The sequence below is a fragment of the Orcinus orca genome, chromosome 14 (genome assembly GCF_937001465.1).
Source record: "Orcinus orca chromosome 14, mOrcOrc1.1, whole genome shotgun sequence".
Taxonomy (NCBI): Eukaryota; Metazoa; Chordata; class Mammalia; order Artiodactyla; family Delphinidae; genus Orcinus; species Orcinus orca.
Genome location: NC_064572.1, coordinates 20,066,687 through 20,085,702, shown reverse-complemented (window position 1 = coordinate 20,085,702; position 19,016 = coordinate 20,066,687). Strand labels below are relative to the sequence as shown.

The 19,016-nt window shown below is 41.6% G+C and overlaps 1 protein-coding gene across 8 annotated transcripts in view; it reads left to right on the top strand.

The window, feature by feature from the left end:
* RHOBTB1 (Rho related BTB domain containing 1) overlaps positions 1-19,016 on the top strand; it is a 69,053-nt gene that overhangs the window by 33,949 nt on the left and 16,088 nt on the right. For 7 of the 8 annotated variants that reach the window (XM_033406050.2, XM_049696634.1, XM_004279976.3 and 4 more), the window contains one exon: positions 16,084-16,269. The exons of the other annotated variant lie outside the window; for it this stretch is intronic. In XM_033406050.2, the coding sequence (XP_033261941.1) occupies positions 16,084-16,269 (186 nt within the window). The remainder of the gene's footprint in view (positions 1-16,083; positions 16,270-19,016) is intronic. 8 annotated transcript variants of the gene reach the window in all.

Here is a 19,016-nt window from a genome sequence, read left to right as displayed (position 1 = left end):
TTACACACGCACAAAAATAAGAATCAGTGAACCTGCTTGTAAGTACTATGCCGTCAGATTTTGTAATACCTGTGGTTTTAAGGAAGCATAATTAAATGATGACTGGGAGCAAAGTCAGGACAGCACAATAGATTTCAAAGGACTGTTTGTACCCAACTTCTAAAAAGGTGTGGTGAATAGAGATGAGCTTACTGAGATATTGGGTTTAGCTTCTACTTGCTGTCTCAACAGCTCAGTGGTTTATTGCCACTTGAAATTCATGTATTTGGGATGATGAATTCTAACTTGGTTCCACCATGTAAAACTTGTTTTGTGGTACTAGAAAGGCGGCCTCATTATCATGGGAGGTTCCTGCTTAGGGGTGATTTAATGGCACAGTGACCTTCATAGGTCTGATACTGACAGGCATCTACACTGGGCCTCGTCCAGCTTCTTGATGTATGTTGTGCCTGTGCTTGGTCCCTCCCAACAGAAATAAGCTGGTCTCTCATGTGACTCTATCAGTTCAAAGTGCAGTGTGCTGGCTCTGACAGTGTTTTGCTCTGTCAACTGTAGCCATCCCCCACCCCTTTGGTGGAAACAGGACGCGCCTTCCAAGCCAAGTCTGACTCCCTGAGCCACACAGAGGGGCTCAGGAAGCCCTCCCGTGTGTCTGACCGAGCTCTCTGTGGGCCTCACTTTTATGTGCATGTCTGGCCTTGCATTTCCTCTGTCTTTTCTGATTCTCCGCAGCCTCCAGGCTTCCTGCCACAGACCCCACCACTGGTAAAGAACAAAAACCAGGGCTGTTCTGTCTCGGATTCCAGCCTCTGTCTATAAACGCTAAATATGTCAGACCGCGTTGCTATAGCACCAAAAAGTTACATTGTATGGAAAAGTCTGGTAGTAGTAGAAGTTTCTTTTCCTCAGTATAGGGCTCCAACCACTGGATCTCATTGCTGTGTGAGAGCTGTTTAATTTCTGTATAACTTCCATTTTTAGCTCCCTATCATTCGTTACGGAGAAAAATCATAATTCCAGTTTCTGACATTCAGTTTGGTTTGCAAACCTGTTTTTTCACTGATGTTTTTACTATACTTGGTATGAATTACAAGTCAGCGAGATGTGATACATTCCTGAGACTCGGAAATGTATTTGGAACCTTTTTAAAATAATTCATTTGATTCTTATGGCGACAGTGAGAGAAACCAGATTCATACCAAGATGCCTTAGACCTCGCCTTCAGTTTCCTCGGCGTCTTAGCACCAAGCTAGTTAACAAGTTACCCCCTCAAACCTCCTTTGGCACAGGCACGTTCTAGTTTGCAGGGTGGGCCAGGGTGGTACCAGTCTGCTGACTTGAATTTGCAATTTTCCTCACGTGGTATAACTACAACCAGAATGTCAAGGCTCTTGTTATAATTTAAAGGTAATTATTCAACCCATTTTTTTAGCCAACTAGATTAATAGCTCCAATTCATCAAAGCCCTACAGTGTGTCAATTCAACTATTAGGTGCTTTGCCAACACTAGTTTAGTTCATCCTTCCAGGAACCCTAGGAGGCAGAGATTATCTCTACTGCAGTTGAGTAGAGAGTTGAGTTCTTTTACTACCATAACCTGCCCAATAGTGAGTTTCAAAAATAGATTCAGACCCAGCTCTGCCTGACTCCTGGCTCCCACTCTTTCCATTGTGACAAGCTACCTTGACCTCATTTTAAACAGAATGCAACTGAAACCACCACCCCACATTGATGAGCTGGGTATCCATTTGCTCTTCTATATTTGTGTGGTGGCTTAGAATGAGAAGAGATCTCAAAAAGTCATCTGGTCAACCCCTTTTCTCCAGGAAGGGAGATCATCCCATCTAAGAAAAAGTAGTGATAGGAGTCCTTCTGTCCGATGGACATGAAAGGTAGCAGAGTGGCATTAGCATCCTAACACTTACCTAACACATTTGAAATACTTCAAACCCTCTTTTGTCTGGAGCGAATGACTCCAACTTTTAGTAGCCTTCCTTCTTCCTACCACCTACTTTCTATCCATTTTCGCATGAACTTTTGAAGCTCTTTCCTGGATCTTTTAAAATGTCAAGAACAAAACTGTACATAGTAGCCATGACTGTCATCAGCTGCTCTTTTCTGGCAAGAAAAAAAAATAACTTCTTTTTAAAGGGATATCACTCAAGAGTTTTCCCCTAAAACTATTAAAAGAAGGAAGTGTGTACACTTAGGTACCTGGCACTGAAAATGTAGGCAAGTAGGATGGGCTCTGCCTTCAACAGAGTACCTGGGCCCCTCTGCCGCCATCCTACAGTCACACCACACATAAATGAGTACCCATTTTATTGTTCACTTTCCTTGAAAACCTTCACCATTGCTGTGTCTTGGGGTCACATAACCTTCAAACACATAAAGCCTATGGGGCTGGAGGTGGTGATAACAGCAGCTCCAATTTAATCAGGGCTCCCCATGAGCCAGGCCTGTGCTCACGGCTCTACGTATCTTGTTGCCATGTCATTCTTGTGGTGACCCTGTAAACTAGGCTCATGTCACAGTTGAGCAAGCATGTACAGTAAGGGGCCAAGGTCAGATGGCTAGGAGAGAGCGGTACTGAGCTTGTCCTGGTAGTTCTGTCTGACTCCAAAGCCTGCTTCTTCCCTTGCCCCCAGGCTTTTGAGGTTGATGATGATGATTGATGGCCAACTTACTTTACATTTATTCCCAGTCCAGTCTAATTCTTACACTATTCTGTGTGGACATGGAAGACCAGTGTTCACCATCTATCACCAGCTCTAACTAATATTCCATTTGTTCCTCTTAAGTTCTTTAATACGTAGCAAATGACTTAATTCTCTGTATGCATCCATGAGTGACTAAACATGAGTCCTTTCATTTCCAGTAAAAATGTTACAACCGAGCAAACTTTCTGAGAGTGAGTGGGTTGCTTGGGTACTCTCTATGGCATGTTTTCTCCCCCCAATTTTACGTAAGCATGCAGAATCACTGCATTTACCCTTATGCCGAAGAGTTGCTAGGCATATTTTCAGTACAGTTGGAACTCTTATTATATAGATTACTCTTACACACTGATTTTTCTCAAGTGTTTTTACGTCCAATGAGAAGCACACTACATGTTTTAAATGATAACATCAATCAGAGCCATGGTTTCTGTGTATCTGTTTAGATAAGACAGCTCTAGTTTCACGTTGAAGGCACATGTAATCAGATGCAGCATGAATACATCTCATCTTGAATGCCTGGTTGAGGCCCTTTAAAAAATTCAGGACTGTGGGTGACCAGTGTTTATGTCTTTGTCTGGGATTGGCTGAAGTTGTGGTTAATGGCATGGGAAACCAGTGGGTGGGTGACCAGTGTTTATGTCTTTGTCTGGGATTGGCTGAAGTTGTGGTTAATGGCATGGGAAACCAGTGGGTGGGTGACCAGTGTTTATGTCTTTGTCTGGGATTGGCTGAAGTTGTGGTTAATGGCATGGGAAACCAGTGGGTGGGTGACCAGTGTTTATGTCTTTGTCTGGGATTGGCTGAAGTTGTGGTTAATGGCATGGGAAACCAGTGGGTGGGTGACCAGTGTTTATGTCTTTGTCTGGGATTGGCTGAAGTTGTGGTTAATGGCATGGGAAACCAGTGGGTGGGTGACCAGTGTTTGTGTCTTTGTCTGGGATTGGCTGAAGTTGTGGTTAATGGCATGGGAAACCAGTGGGTGGGTGACCAGTGTTTGTGTCTTTGTCTGGGATTGGCTGAAGTTGTGGTTAATGGCATGGGAAACCAGTGGGTGGGTGACCAGTGTTTGTGTCTTTGTCTGGGATTGGCTGAAGTTGTGGTTAATGGCATGGGAAACCAGTGGGTGGGTGACCAGTGTTTGTGTCTTTGTCTGGGATTGGCTGAAGTTGTGGTTAATGGCATGGGAAACCAGTGGGTGGGTGACCAGTGTTTATGTCTTTGTCTGGGATTGGCTGAAGTTGTGGTTAATGGCATGGGAAACCAGTGGGTGGGTGACCAGTGTTTGTGTCTTTGTCTGGGATTGGCTGAAGTTGTGGTTAATGGCATGGGAAACCAGTGGGTGGGTGACCAGTGTTTGTGTCTTTGTCTGGGATTGGCTGAAGTTGTGGTTAATGGCATGGGAAACCAGTGGGTGGGTGACCAGTGTTTGTGTCTTTGTCTGGGATTGGCTGAAGTTGTGGTTAATGGCATGGGAAACCAGTGGGTGGGTGACCAGTGTTTGTGTCTTTGTCTGGGATTGGCTGAAGTTGTGGTTAATGGCATGGGAAACCAGTGGGTGGGTGACCAGTGTTTGTGTCTTTGTCTGGGATTGGCTGAAGTTGTGGTTAATGGCATGGGAAAAAAGCAAGAAACAACGAACGCGCCTCAGTAAAGTATTTTGAAGTAGTTCCCGTCCGTGGCACCTTCTAAACGCTTGGCCAGAACTAACATTCTGATGATGACTTCAGGATGGCAAACAGCCTGTCAGACAGGAAAACATATCAGGTGGAAGAGGGCCAGGGCCAGGATGAGGGTGAGGCACTCACCTTGGGTGTAAAATGTAAATCATAATAATTTTTAAAAGATAGGATCTGGGCTTCCCTGCTGGCACGGTGGTTGAGAGTCCGCCTGCCGATGCAGGGGACGCGGGTTCGTGCCCCGGTCCGGGAAGATCCCACGTGCCGCGGAGCGGCTGGGCCCGTGAGCCACGGCCGCTGAGCCTGCGCGTCCGGAGCCTGTGCTCCGCAAGGGGAGAGGCCACGACAGTGAGAGGCCCGCGTACGGCAAAAAAAGAAAAAAAAAAAAAAAGGAAAGATAGGATCACTGTTAACTGATTTTTCTTTCTGTCTCAGGCTCAGCATGGCAAATGTTACTGGTCCTGACCTTATTTAAAATTTTGGTATTTTGCTCATCATGGATTTTTTTTTTTTACCTTAATTTTGATTTTTGAAAAAATAGTGTTCATCTGGATTACTGAGGTTTTGGGCACCTCTTTAAATTTTGCACCTGAGGCCAGTGCTTCACTCTTCACCCAAGTCCTGGCCCTGAAGGTGGACTTTATAAATGGGTAACAAATCAGCAAAGGGAGGAAAGTTCCCGATGCGGGTACTTTATGGAAAAGTCATCCAAACCACACTTCTAAATGTGTGGTCCAGAGGGATCTAGGAAAACTACTGCAGCTTGTTTCCTAAAGATATTTCGTCCTGCTGTGGCATAAAGGACTAAGACTTGCCCAAGTTATAGAAAACAGTAGAAAGACATTAGAAGAGCAGCTAGTTGGACCAAGGGACAGGAGTAGTTGTTCCCTAAGAGGTTCGACTAAAACTGCTACTTCTCATAGTTGATTATGCCGAAGCTACCGGTTATCTGATGTCAGAGATCTGGGGGGAGGTGAACCGGCATGTTTTGGCCCGTACCTGGATGATCCGAAAGCAGCCAGTCCTCAGGCCACGCTTTGCTAAACACTGTCACGGAAACATCACAATACTCTCTACTGAACCTCAGCCAGATGGGAAGAATCTCATGAATGCTGGAGAGAGCTTCTGAGTGAGGGAAACCGGGGAAAAAAGAGCACATACTGTGTGTGGATCCCTTGCTGTAAAATTCTAGCAAATGCAGCGTAATCTATACTGACAGAAAGGAGAACACTCGCTGCCTGGGAAAGAGGATGGAGGGAAGGAGGGATTACCAAGGGACACAAGGACACTTTCAGGGTGATGGAAATATTTGTTTTACTGACTGGGATGACAGTATGGAGAGTGTATACCTATGTCAAAGCTAATCACATTGAGCACCTTAAGTATACAAAGTTTAGTGCATTTCAATTGTAGCTCAATAATTTTTTAAATAAAATATTTTTATGGGCCGTCTAAGTAGTCTATGATATGTGAGGAAATTTTCATGGCTGACAATGTATGTTTTGATTACTTATAGAACTTAAACTTAGTTCTCATTGAAAATATCAATAGAAATCATTTGTATGAACTTAGGGGCGAAAAAAATAAGACGAGATCCTTAATAGCTGAACATGGGAAATGGAATGGTTCTGGCATCTCAAAGCTAATGATGGGACACTATCAAATTGTCCCCAAATCATGCTGGATCCCCTTTCCCAGAGACAGAGCCCTCAGCTGTGTGGATCGTAATTCACCCAAGTGGCCTGTGTCTTTGGCTGTGGTCCTGTTTGTATCTTTTTCTGAGAAGATATATTTGAGCAGGTACCCTGTGATAACTGAATGAAGGACACCACATTCCTGAAAGTTTTCCATTTCTCCATCAAATAGTAACAATGTTCTCTTTCGTAGTTGGTCCTTTCTGGAACTAGAGAATGGTGCGAGACCAAGAGAAAAAGGAGGGAAGCATAGTAAGCCACACCACCCCAAACCTCCCCCTTTTTTGCCAAATTTTTGGATTTATAAATTGGGGCGGGGGGGGGGGAATGCCTTGTTTGAATGAGTATTCTTAAACAGAATTACTTGTATTAACACTAATGTTTTTCCAACTATAGTTTGTTTCTCCTCTGGGTATCATTTCCAAGGTCCTTACAAGAATCATTTTAAAAAATAATTATATACTTATGGTACTCCATTTACCCATAGATGAGGGCATTAACTAAAACGGTTGAAAGTGGATTATTACTGCTTTGTGCTAATCCAAAACAAAAATATGTTAGACTAAATGCATACAAGTAATTAAAAATTTTTAATGTACTGGAAATTTATGGATTCTGTACTAAAGTACTCAAGCATAGGATTGCAGTCATGCCAAATCATCTGGCACAGAGAAAATATGTCTGTGCCGTGCTCTGTGCCATCCCCAGCCTACTGTCCTCCACTGTCCTTCCTGCTCTGAACTGGTACATCTTGTACTGTAACCAGAAGACACAGTATCAGAAGAGCTGGGATCCCTGTGCGCAGCCCAGCCCTGTTCCCGGGATGAAATTGTCCTTGGGAAGCAGCAGTGCCAAATGAGACAGGAACAGGGCTTGGTTGATGACTGGGGTCAGTCATGTTCCGGGACCTGGAAGGATGCTGGCTGCTGCCCAAACACTGGTCATATGACTGGGAAAGACAGTCCGTTATGGTTGAGCCCAGGAAAGCATTTGTGGACCCAAAAGATGCCGCAGACATATGAATAACGTGGCCACTGAGATGGGTAAGGAGAATAAGGAACATATATACTGTTCAATGCATTAACATCGTGTGTTCTGCCTTCTTTTTACCTTTTTGCTGTTACTACTTAATAACTGCAAGCTTGACAAGTTGGGTCAAATACAGCTAAGTTTGTTGACTTTTCATCCTTGGACAAAGAGAAAACATCAGTTTGTGGTGTTTCTATACTGGAATCATCTGATGAAGAAATAGATATTTCAGCCCGTACAGTTTTCCCTTATAAATTAGGTGGTAAGAAGAAAGAGACAGCTGCTGGGTAATTCTGCAGTGTCCTCAGAGGATGCTTCTGTTACCATCTTTCAGCAATTCCATATCAATGAGCTAGTCAGCCAAAAGGGAAAGATCTCTTGATGAGAATGTCCTGCCATTCTTATTAGCTGCAATATACAAGATATGTCTTTGGTGACTTCTGAACCCATAATCGTATTTGTCTGACAATAATTGGTACCCTATGGTTTACAGACCACTTTCACAGATATTTTTCTTAGTGAATCTTAACAATAATCGTATCAATAACTTTTAATTTTGACCATTTATTAGATTTCCAAAATTATTCCACTACATTGTTCTCTCCCCAGAACTCCTCTGCCTCAGAAAATAACTATATTTTCTGCCTAGAAGATATAGTTAGAAGGACAAAGTACTGAATTACCAAAAGATAAAACAAAGAAGCAAAAATCTCTTCTAAACTTATCACCTTGGTTATCTTTCTATTTTAGTACTTTTGGGGTGGGACGGGAGAGTCGGCATGTTTTTTAAAAAACAAGATGGTCTGTGAAATAGAGGGTGTTATGTTAAGCCTTAATTCTGTGAAACTAGCCCAGAATTAATCCTGAAAGTAACCTGCCCATTTCTTTATATTTCCTTTGTTCCTGGATACAATCTAATTCCTAGAAGAGATCATTAATCCATTTTTATTCTGCCATTATGAAAGTATCCAATTAGATGGGTAAATAGATTTTTAAGATAAATCCAAATAATTTAAAGATATATTTTTAGTGGATAATCTCTGCTATATACCAGAGATATTATATAGCTATCTTTCAGCCATAATTGTCTGAAGAAATGTAATAGCTCACGTATCATTTTTTCATTGAAACTTTAAGCATATCCCCTAACTGACTTATTTAGGCCCAAATTTATTTCTTTTAGATTTGGAGTCTGCAGACATATTTGCATCTACATCCTGCAATATCTATAAGGCCATTTTATTTCATAAACAGTCACTGAGGGCTTCTTTTGTTACAAACACTGTGTTGTGCACAATGGGAGAGAAACTAGTAGGAACAGAACAAAATCCCTAAAAATGAGACTCAAAGAGTAGTGGGGAAAGACAGCAACATTTTAAAGAGTTACAATTCAGTGTTAAAGCGCTGAGCTAAAGATGTCAGTACCAGGAACAGGGAAGAAAGAATTTCTCTGAGCAAAAATTCCACCATCATTCTTGACTCCTTTTGGTCATATCTGACACCTGCTCCATCAGCAAACCCCGGTGGCTCTAGCTTCCACGTGTATAAAGAACGCAGCCACTTCTCACCACCTGCACCACTCCCAGGCCGAAGTCACCACCATCTCCCTCTGGATTATTATTTTTTAACTGGCCTCTCCTTCTGTCTTATCCCTCCTGACAACCCACGCCCCACCACCATTGGGTCAGTTCTCATGATGGCAGTGGGGTGATCCTGTTAACACATAAATTAAGTCATTCTGCTCAAAAACCCCTAATCGTCTACCAGTTCACTCCGAGTAAGAGCCAGACACCCATTAGGCCCTCTGTACCTCAGCCCAGCATTGCCTCTCTGAGCTCAGCTCCTGCTGTTTTCCCCCTCGCCCTCAGGAAAACACCCCAGGAATGCTCCTGCCTCAGGACCTTTGCACTAGCCGTTCCCTCTTCCACAGTGTTCTCCCCGCAGATATCAACGTGTCAGCTCCTTCACTTCCTTCAGGTCTCTCCTGAAATGTCACCTTCTCAGTAAGGCCCTCCACGGCCACCTCATTTCAGCAGCAGCTTATGCTCCCCAATATTTCTGTCCCCCTTCCCCACTATATCTCCTCCTTAGCACTTGTCACCACCTAGCATACTAAATATCTTACCTATTTTTCTTGCTTTTTGTCTCTATTCTCCAGTTGAATATAAGCATGACGAGGGTTAGCACAATGAGAACAGTGATTTGTGTCTTTAACTTGTTAAAGACACAAATGTCTGGAAGAGCACCTGGCACATAGTAGGTTATCAGTTAATATTTCTGGGAGAAATGATTGAATGATTGCTTATTGATACTGGATAAGGGACTTGGCAAGTCCTTGTACCTTTATTGATTCACAGAGGATTGGGGAGAAGCCTGGGTGAGGGTGGTGGGATGATCTTGCTGGTTCACCCAGTTTCGTTTCAGAAGAGTCAGGAGGTTAATTCCAGAGCCCTCCCATCTGGCCATCTAGCTGACATGTAGGCACTGTTACATGCGCAGCTGGTCTTGCTCTTAGGAGAAAACAGTGCAGGAAGGCATTTCCTCAGTCATGTAGCTTCAGGGCAAGCCGAAGAGAAATGGGAATGAGGTGGAGTTTAGGCAGAGAATTTATTACCACGATTTCACTTTCTCCTGTCAAGGAAGCCTTCTCTGTATCAGTGTTTCCTGCTTTCATTGATCAGGAGTTAAATGAGATTGCTTAAGCTATTTCTTTTAATTAATTACTTGTGCTCCACCCAATTTCACATGCACTCCACTTCTTCTGATGATTGTGTGAGGTGTAAGAATACAGACAGTCTCTGACTTATAATAGTCCTATTTACAATTTTTCTACTTTACGATGGTGCAAAAGCGATACACATTCAGTAGCAAACATACTTTGAATTTTGATCTTTTCCCAGGCTAGCGAAATGTGGTACTATACGCTCTCATGCTGCTGCGCATTGGCAGGGAGCCACGCAGTCACCAGGGTAAACAACTGATACATTTACAACCACTCTGTACCCAGACAGCCATTCTGCACATTCAGTACAGTGTCCTATAAGCTACATGAGATATGCAATACTTTATTATAAAATAGGCTTTTTGTTAGATGTTGCCCAACTGTATGCTAATGTAAGTGTTCTGAGCACATTTAGGGTAGGTGAGACTAAGCTATGATGTTTGGTAAGTTAAGTATATTAAATGCATTTTTGATTTATGATATTTTCAATTTAGATGGGTTTATCAGGACATAACCCCATTATAAGTCAGAGAAGATTTGTACACTAAAGGGAGCATAGATAGAAAAATGGGATATCAAGTTAAAAAAAAGCTGGTTTCCAAAAGATGATAACCCACAGCTTTCTATATGGTCAGGCCATTGCCTTCTGTGATATCTGCACTATGATGGCAGAACCAACCATTTTTAAGACTTGAGTATTATCTATTTTAGGATTTGGTGGCATTGGTGGGATGTTGACATGGCTTCCCTGTACTTGAGAGTGTGCATCGCTTGGTCCCATTTTTGGAGGGTGGGGGAAGACTGGTTTAAAATGTTGCTTCCTACTAAACATGCAGTTACGGGCTTGGAAGAAATAGTTACGCATGCTAATCACTCCCCAATCTGGATATATTTCAGGGTGTTTTCACAGTTTTCCCCACATAACATCTGTACTTAAGAAGCCTCACTGCTATTGGTAAAGTATTGACTTGATTTCTCTGCTCACATCCAGGGCACTGCATGGTACTGCCCTGCTCTCCCTAGATCCCCTGCCAGGCACTCCCCTACAGGCCTCTCCATTCTCCATGAGTGTGAGCTCACACAGCCATTCATCTCCAGGTGGTATGTTCACCATCACTGACAACTCCCTCCGCATCTCATACACACCGGGCTGCTCCCCTACTAAAATTTTCCAAAGCCACGTGTTACACATTCCTTTTCTCTGCCATGCTCCCAGCTGTTTTGTGCTGTTTTGATCTGTCTGTTTGCACAGCGCTGTCAGATTATATGCATGAAAGGTGTATTGCTGACATGAATGGTTTTGAAAACGTTTCCGTAGAGGCTACCTCGGTTATCAGTGGGGAGAAGGAGGTCAGGGACTCCTACTTGAGTCTTTGCCAGAAGAGGACTTGTGTACCTTGACAAAGAAACCCATTGAAATGTGATCATGATCTCTACCAATATATAAAGGATATGGTAGTCTCTACTAAAGAAATAATAATAGGCAGTAGTGACATAGAAAAGCTTAAAAGTATATGTTAAAAAGGAGATACTTCCAAGCAAGACTCAGGTAAATAGAATTGGTAGCTTACTCTTGGTTACCAAGTATTCATCAGCAAGAGACCCAAGCAAAACTGGCACACCAGAGAAGGGCCCTCGGATGCCCTGCTCACAGCTATCTGGAGGACTGCATGGAATCCACTGTCCTTCATGTTGCCCGCGTTGGCCTGGTCTTACTTAGATAAAGGATAATTTAGCAATTATTTTTTTCACCTAAGCAGATAAGAAAACCCAAGGCCCATGGCTCCTTAGCTGGACAGTGATGGCAAAGTAGAAAAGGGAAGAAAAGGGAAGAGAAACTAAAAAGATGGAAAGCACTTTTGTGATAGGAAAGAACATAGAAAATTTATTCCTAACAGCAAATTTTTGATAATGATTATCTACCTTTTTTTTTTAATTTTATTTTTATTTTTTGCCGTACGCGGGCCTCTCACTGTTGTGGCCTCTCCCGTTGCGGAGCACAGGCTCCGGACGCGCAGGCTCAGCGGCCATGGCTCACGGGCCCAGCCGCTCCGCGGCATGTGGGATCCTCCCGGACCGGGACACGAACCCGTGTCCCCTGCATCGGCAGGCGGACTTCCAACCACTGCGCCACCAGGGAAGCCCTATCTACCCTTTTTAATCACTTCTTCAAAGGATAAACTTAGCTTCTGTTTGCTTCCCTGATCTTTTTCCACCAAGTTTGCTAATTTGACTGTAGATATTATAAAGACAGGCCATGAAAATATGTGGCATTTAATGTTTAAAGTCTAGCTTGAAAAAGAAAAAAAAATGTATATATACACATATTATTACCTTAAAAGGAAAATCCGCCATGTATTTAATTTCAATCTATTCTTTAAAGACTTCACATAAAAAAAATTTCACTCTACGCCCATAGCCATATATAATAAAGAGTGTAATGAATAAAGTACACTTTTTAAAAAGTCTGTCCCGGGCCAAGGTATGTGGGTATGATGCACTATTTTCAGATTTTGTTTTCTTTAATCCTCCAACAAAGATTGGTCCCAACTTTGCATGCACGCCTTATGTTATCCAAATATCTCTGCCAATCTTTCACATGCTATCTTTGGCCAGTGTTCTTGAAAGATAGCTGAAAAAAATATGCTTTTCTGTTTGTTTAATATCTGAAGAAGAACTGCTACAACTGAGGTTGGCTTTATCAGCTCAGGCGTTTTGGGGCTGACTAGGTCTCTCTCTGGTCCCACCCCTCCATGAAACTAGAGATCCGCAATTGTTTCAACACATAGATTTACTTTGGATTGTTTTTCACTTGTCTAATCAAAACATTATTTCATGGGCATTATTTGATGCGTCAGTACCCTAGTGAAACTTTTATATTGATATTTTCCCCTTAGAAACAATAAATCACATTTTTCTCCAAAAAATAAACATTCATAGGCCAGCAACACTCTAAAATCCTTTGTAATCCTGGCTTTCTTTAATACAGCCACTTAGCCCAGTCCAAAAAAATCCAAACCTTTCCTCCCCTTCTCAATATTCAAGTTCTGGAGTTTAGAGTTTTGTCTCCTATGTGCTTTGCCTCTGTATTCTCGAATTCTCGTGCTTTCTACTCCAAATGGCTGTAGGACTCCACTTAAATCCCATCAGATTCTTTTTACAGCTGAAATAGGAACCCTGAGGTCACTTCTAGGCCAACTCTGCTGCCTAATCTGTGAGAATGTCCTCATCACACCTCCCCCTCCCAATTATTTTTAAACTCAACTCTTCAAAGTAAAAAAGTGTAACAGAGCCCAGAGAAGCAGAAATGCTAGAACTTGCCTTTTTCTTTTTATCTTTCACAGGAATGGCATTTTTAAACACCAGCGTGTGTCAGACATTGAACAGTCTCCACCCAGGAATGAATGTTTTGATTAAAAGTTATTTAGTATCTCTAGCTCCTTGGAATTCTGCCTAAAGCTGGAGGTATTCTTAGCTGCAGGTCTTGTGCCTCTTTGACCAGATAGAAAAATGGCTCAAAATCTAGAGGGAATAAATGGCATTCTCAAAATAGCTACTTGATTATATAGGTGTTTATATCATAGAGGATCCTGATGTGTTGAGAATTAGGAATTAGAAAAGAATGCTGGGATGCGAAGGAATATGTCAAAGCAGCGTCTTTCTATAGCTCTGTCCCTATGGCCATTGATTCTCAGGCTTTTGCTTAAAATCAGGTTTAGAACACTACATTCGTATGGCAGGCCTCTGTACATAATGTTTCTTAACTTGAATTTGTATTTAAATCAACAAGGGTTAAAGACATTTAAGCAGGTTGGTAGATAAAATATGATCTAATTTTTAAACTACTTCTAATGTAAAATCATGGGGACAGATTCCCATAGCATCTAAACATGCATTTCAAAAAAGGAAAAAGAATAACTTTATTCCAAGGATGCAAATAGAATTTTGACTCAAGTTATTTTCGCTTCAGAGGTAGCGTTGCTCTCAGTACAGCCTCTTCTCTTTAACTATCATCCTTTTGAGGCAAAATATTTACAGAGCATTGAATTATTTTTCTGGCTTTCCAACAGCATTTCATGCACTGAGATATTGATGTGACATAGTTAGAAGTTGGGCCCTCCGGACGTGTATTGTGCAATGGCATTGTGCTGCTATCATCAGGAGATGCCGTTTTTTCCAGCCCCCAAGGTCCTGTCTGTACTTGTTTACGGGTCATCTGGATAGAAACTAGTATAGGTTCAGTGGCATGAGTGGTATCACGGTAACCTTGGCAACAGAGCTAGCTCTGATTTCAAAACCTCACATGCTGTATCATAAAACTAGATAGCAGAATTGACATTTTGCTACATGTCTGTCATATAAATTAAACTCTGAGAATGATTTTCTTTATAGCCATGTGCCTTAATATGGAAATAGAAGGCACCAATTAGAAAAAATTTTATACATATATCAATATGTACTGTTCCACATTTAGGTGGTGGATACGTTTTCTCAATTCCTTCCCTATGATTTGGAACCTGAGATCCTGCCATATTATTCTCACTGTGCAGAATGCTTAGCAGCTTTATTTGACGATCAGGCTGAAGCTTACAGCAGAGCTGCATCAGATATCCTATATAAATAGGATTATGAATAATAGAAAACTCAGCTCCTAAAAAATGTAACATTCAAAGCATTCTTGACTTTACTGGATACTATTATTTATGCTGATTAGAAGTGAGGCTGTGCACAGAATATTCTGCTAACTAAATCAGAATCCCAAAGACAAGACATGCTTCCCTTTCATTTATATAGTTATGCATATTTTTACACACATTATATTTTCCAGTACCCAAGAATCTTTGATAAGATCTTTATTTCAAGGGCATTTTAAACATGCAGATTAATACACTCATCTGCTTTGAGTCCTAGGGTCCTCTTTTATAATTAGTAAATATTTTAATGTCAGGATTTTCCCCTCTACTTGTCGTGGTCTGGTGCAGTTTTTCTTGGATATAAATTTAAATACTCAACTTGTGAATTACATTTAATGTAAGCACCCTGCAGTTTGCTGCATTGCAAATGATTATTTTTAGAAATTTTATGGTTGCCTGGATATATTTGTTTCTCTTCATTGATATGTAGGGAGAGAAGCTCATTAATGATTTAAAAAGATGGTGTTTTGATTCATCGACTTGATTCTTCTCATTATATAAACAATAAAGGCAATAAATTAACATCTAATAAAATTGTGAGTTTATTTCTGAATATAGCTGCAAAATAGTCTTGAATCCTTGGTTATAACTTTTTCTATTCTTTATATTCTTCTGCCTCCATGTTTTCACAGTCATCATTCTGCACATTTGAACCTAGAAAGATGGTTTATAATTCTTATTAAAGATACCTTTTAGCAGTTATCTGTCAAACACCATAATTGACAACTGTTTTGTAAAACAGTTCTTTGGCTCCTAGAATGATAAGTTATTATATAAAACATGGAAGATCCTTATGTCACAACTGACTATAAAACAATTTTCCTTTTTTCCATATATCTGCTCTGTGTCATGTATCACATTTGAGAAATCTGCTTCCAACATTTTCTCATCCATCTTATTAGCCGTCTGACTAACTCCGGCTAGTTTTATGTTAAATACTACCGTCTTGCCTTACACCTAGCAAAAAGTCGAAATTCCTGCAAGTTCAGGACTTTTCCTTTTCAGAAAAAGATAAGTGGTTGTGCTCTCTCCATGTGTGCTTAAGGGAGAAGAAGGGCAGGAATCCTTCTGTGTATTTGCCGACCCTGTACAGCAAATACCTGTTACATTTTTTTGTAATGCGTAAACTGTTTGCTTTATCTCATTGAGTCATCCTCACCTTTCTGTTTACAGTGGTAAATGGTATTTTTTTTATTATTTTCTTTTATCTTGAAACTATTTCTTGTGATGAACAGAAATAGTTCAGCATGTGGTGGTTCCAGACCTGAGTCTAGTTTGGATAACCCATCCGTACTGTAAAATAACGTCATTGGAAACCCTTCTGCAGTGCAACATGGAAATGAACTCAGGCTGTGCGGGTGCTGGAATGTGGAGGCTTAATGGGCTGTTTGCATGACACCAAGATGTATTTTAATATCTGGTCTTTTTTTTTTTAAACTGTGACATGATATGGCATTAGATGGATGGGGGAGGGGAGGAACCATAATGATAAAAGAGAAAATACAAGTTAAAAGGCAAAATACAGCTTCTTGTGTGATTTCCTTTTAGGTCCGACGTTGTGGTCCTCTGTTTTTCGATCGCTAATCCCAATTCCCTAAATCATGTGAAAACGATGTGGTATCAAGAAATCAAGCACTTTTGCCCTCGCACACCTGTTGTTCTAGTTGGCTGCCAGCTAGATCTCCGCTATGCCGATCTCGAGGCTGTTAATAGAGCCAGACGCCCTTTAGCAAGGTAAGCCGAGGGACTCAGCGTTTCCCTTTGCCGGCCAAATTAAAATTTAGAGGTAGCAGATGTCTCTGCAGCCTTGGGTTCTGTTCTCCAGTGGCTCTGGGGCCCCATCAGTCAGCCATATGCTTTAGGTTTGCTTGTTGAACATGAGGAAGGGGTGTGTGTCCCTGACCCCTCTCACCTCTTAGGCAGGAGCCCATTTTTGTAAAATGGTTGACCAGCGATTGAAGTGAATTCTCTAATTATGATATGGAGTGTATAAAAGTGCTTTGAACTTTGTAAAGTAGTAAACAAAATGTTAGCTACTCATAATAATGTCTTTCTGGAAATTATATTATAGTAAAGTTAACTGACGTTCAGAGCCATCAGCCATAATTCTTGCCCCCAGGAACATCAGGTTCATGCAAACACATATATCCAGGTGTTTGTTTTGTTTTGTTTTGTTTTGTTTTGCGGTACGCGGGCCTCTCACTGCTGTGGCCTCTCCCGTTGCGGAGCACAGGCTCCGGACGCGCAGGCTCAGTGGACATGGCTCACGGGCCCAGCCGCTTCGCGACATGTGGGATCTTCCCGGACCGGGACATGAATCCGTGTCCCCTGCATCAGCAGGCGGACTCAACCACTGTGCCACCAGGGAAGCCTTATCCAGGTGTTTTTAATCTTCTCATTTTCCTTCCATCCAACCTCTGAGAGTATTTCATTGGCAGTGTCAAGTTTTAAAAAATTATATAGACCTATGGTTGCAAAACTGCTTTTCAAATGGCTCTAGTGGTGATATGTTTAGAGCGTCACACATTTAAAATACAACTTGAAGGAGAGTTTGTTTCAGTCTGTATAAAATGTGGATACCAATCTTGGTGGCGGGGGCATGGAATAAGAGTTTTTCCAAAAGCTGTGCTCCTTCAATATTCTCTTTTAAAAAATAATGTTATACGTTTTATGCTTAACTCTGTTTTTTGCTGGTGAGCATAGCTTTTCCCAAAATGTTGATATTAATACCTTCCTTCCAGGCAGGTACTTGCCTTAATAGGGTTGTTAGAAAATTTTATACAGATACAAGTTTTTATGCTCTCACAGCAAAAGCAAATGGTACTTTGTTGAGATAATTTCTGATGTTCTAGGTATGTCTTAGATGAATGTTCTGAAAACAATTCATGTTCCTTCTATCCTTAAATGCAAGGCCTAGGAATTGAATATCATAAGCCACGTAGAGGGAAAGAGGACTCTGGGCAAATGAGAGATTAGCCCCTGGCCCCGGAACTTTCTGTTTCAAAGGGCCCCGGAACTTTCTGTTTCAAAGGTTAGGACAGTTGGGCCTCACACCGTGGATGTGCGGAGGCCTGGAGGAGAGTTACAGAGCTCCAGGGGACAGTCCTTTCCATAGACAGTTCTGAGATTTGATGAAGGAGGTGGCATCTGGGCTAAGCCTTAAAGAGATTCATCAGTTTGTGATGAAGTTAACCCTTCTCCCTCTCTGCACTTCCCTTCCGCCTTTACAACAAGCTGCAGTTTTCCATCTAGGTCCTCAAATCCAAATTCTACCCAGTATTCTTATTGTTCCTAAGGCCGGTGCCTGTCACACACATCACCCTTGGTCTCGTAAGCCAAATATTTATTTAGGAAGATCATCTCCTAAGAGTGTGTCTCAGAACCAAGGATGTGTGTGTGAAGAGTATAACGACAGATCCCATCTTGCCTACATTCTGGAATCCATCTGTGTCTTGACCACGGTAATGCCATAATTAGAGCACTCTTCTGCCAGTACTGCTTCCAGACATTTGGCTTCCTGGGTTTTGATTAGATTGTAAACGGGCCTTGTGTGCCGGTCTAAAGGGTGCAGACTTTATTCCATGGGCTCTGTGGAACCAGAGGAAGTTTTTTTAAAGAACTGCGGCTAAGTCATACTTGTATTATGTGAGGAATTTTCGTGTAGCAGTGAGCACTGTGAGAGAAAATGTGGAGAATCTGAAGATGAGTTCAGAGGCTTATGTACTAGTCCAGGCAAAAGATGATGAGGGCCTGACTGAAGGGTGTGGAAGTAAAGAGAAGCGGTGAGATATGAAATAAGGCTCACAAACCTAATAGAGGAGACTTAATGAGCTGTCGGACATGGACCATTTAGTCTAGAACCAGGGAGTTCTAGACTCTCATTGCTTAGGAAAGGTCTCTCAGCAACTTGCAAATGTGACCTTAGGCAAACCCTTTAAACTCTCTGCCTCAGTTTCTTCAGAATGTAGAACAAATATAATAGCCATAGAGTTGCTCTGAGACTCAAGTGAGAAAATGACTATGGATTGATTTTTAAGGTATACAGCAAAATGTAAGCATAAGGGGATAATAATGAAAATGATGCAGATGATGGTGGCAATGATGATAACAGCCAACGTGTCTCAAGCGCTTACTGTGGAACAGGTACTATGCTGGGCAAATATCTCATTTAAACCTTCCAATCGTTCTTTGAGATGCAAGTACTCACTATTATTCTTCCTATTTTACAGATGGGAAAACCAAGGCTTAAAGAGGTTAAGTAACTTGTCCAGGATCACATAGCTAGCAAATGGCTGATACTTGAGTTACTGTTGTTACTACCAGAAGCACTTTTTTTTTTTCCTGCAGTCATAAGTCCTTTATATCTGCAAGTCTTAAGGTTGGTAGATTTTTCAAGAGTCTGGTTAAAAGCCTGAATAGGATTTTAAATGTATAATCCATGTAGGTGCTTAGCTAGGCCCTGGTTACTATTTTCTTTCCTG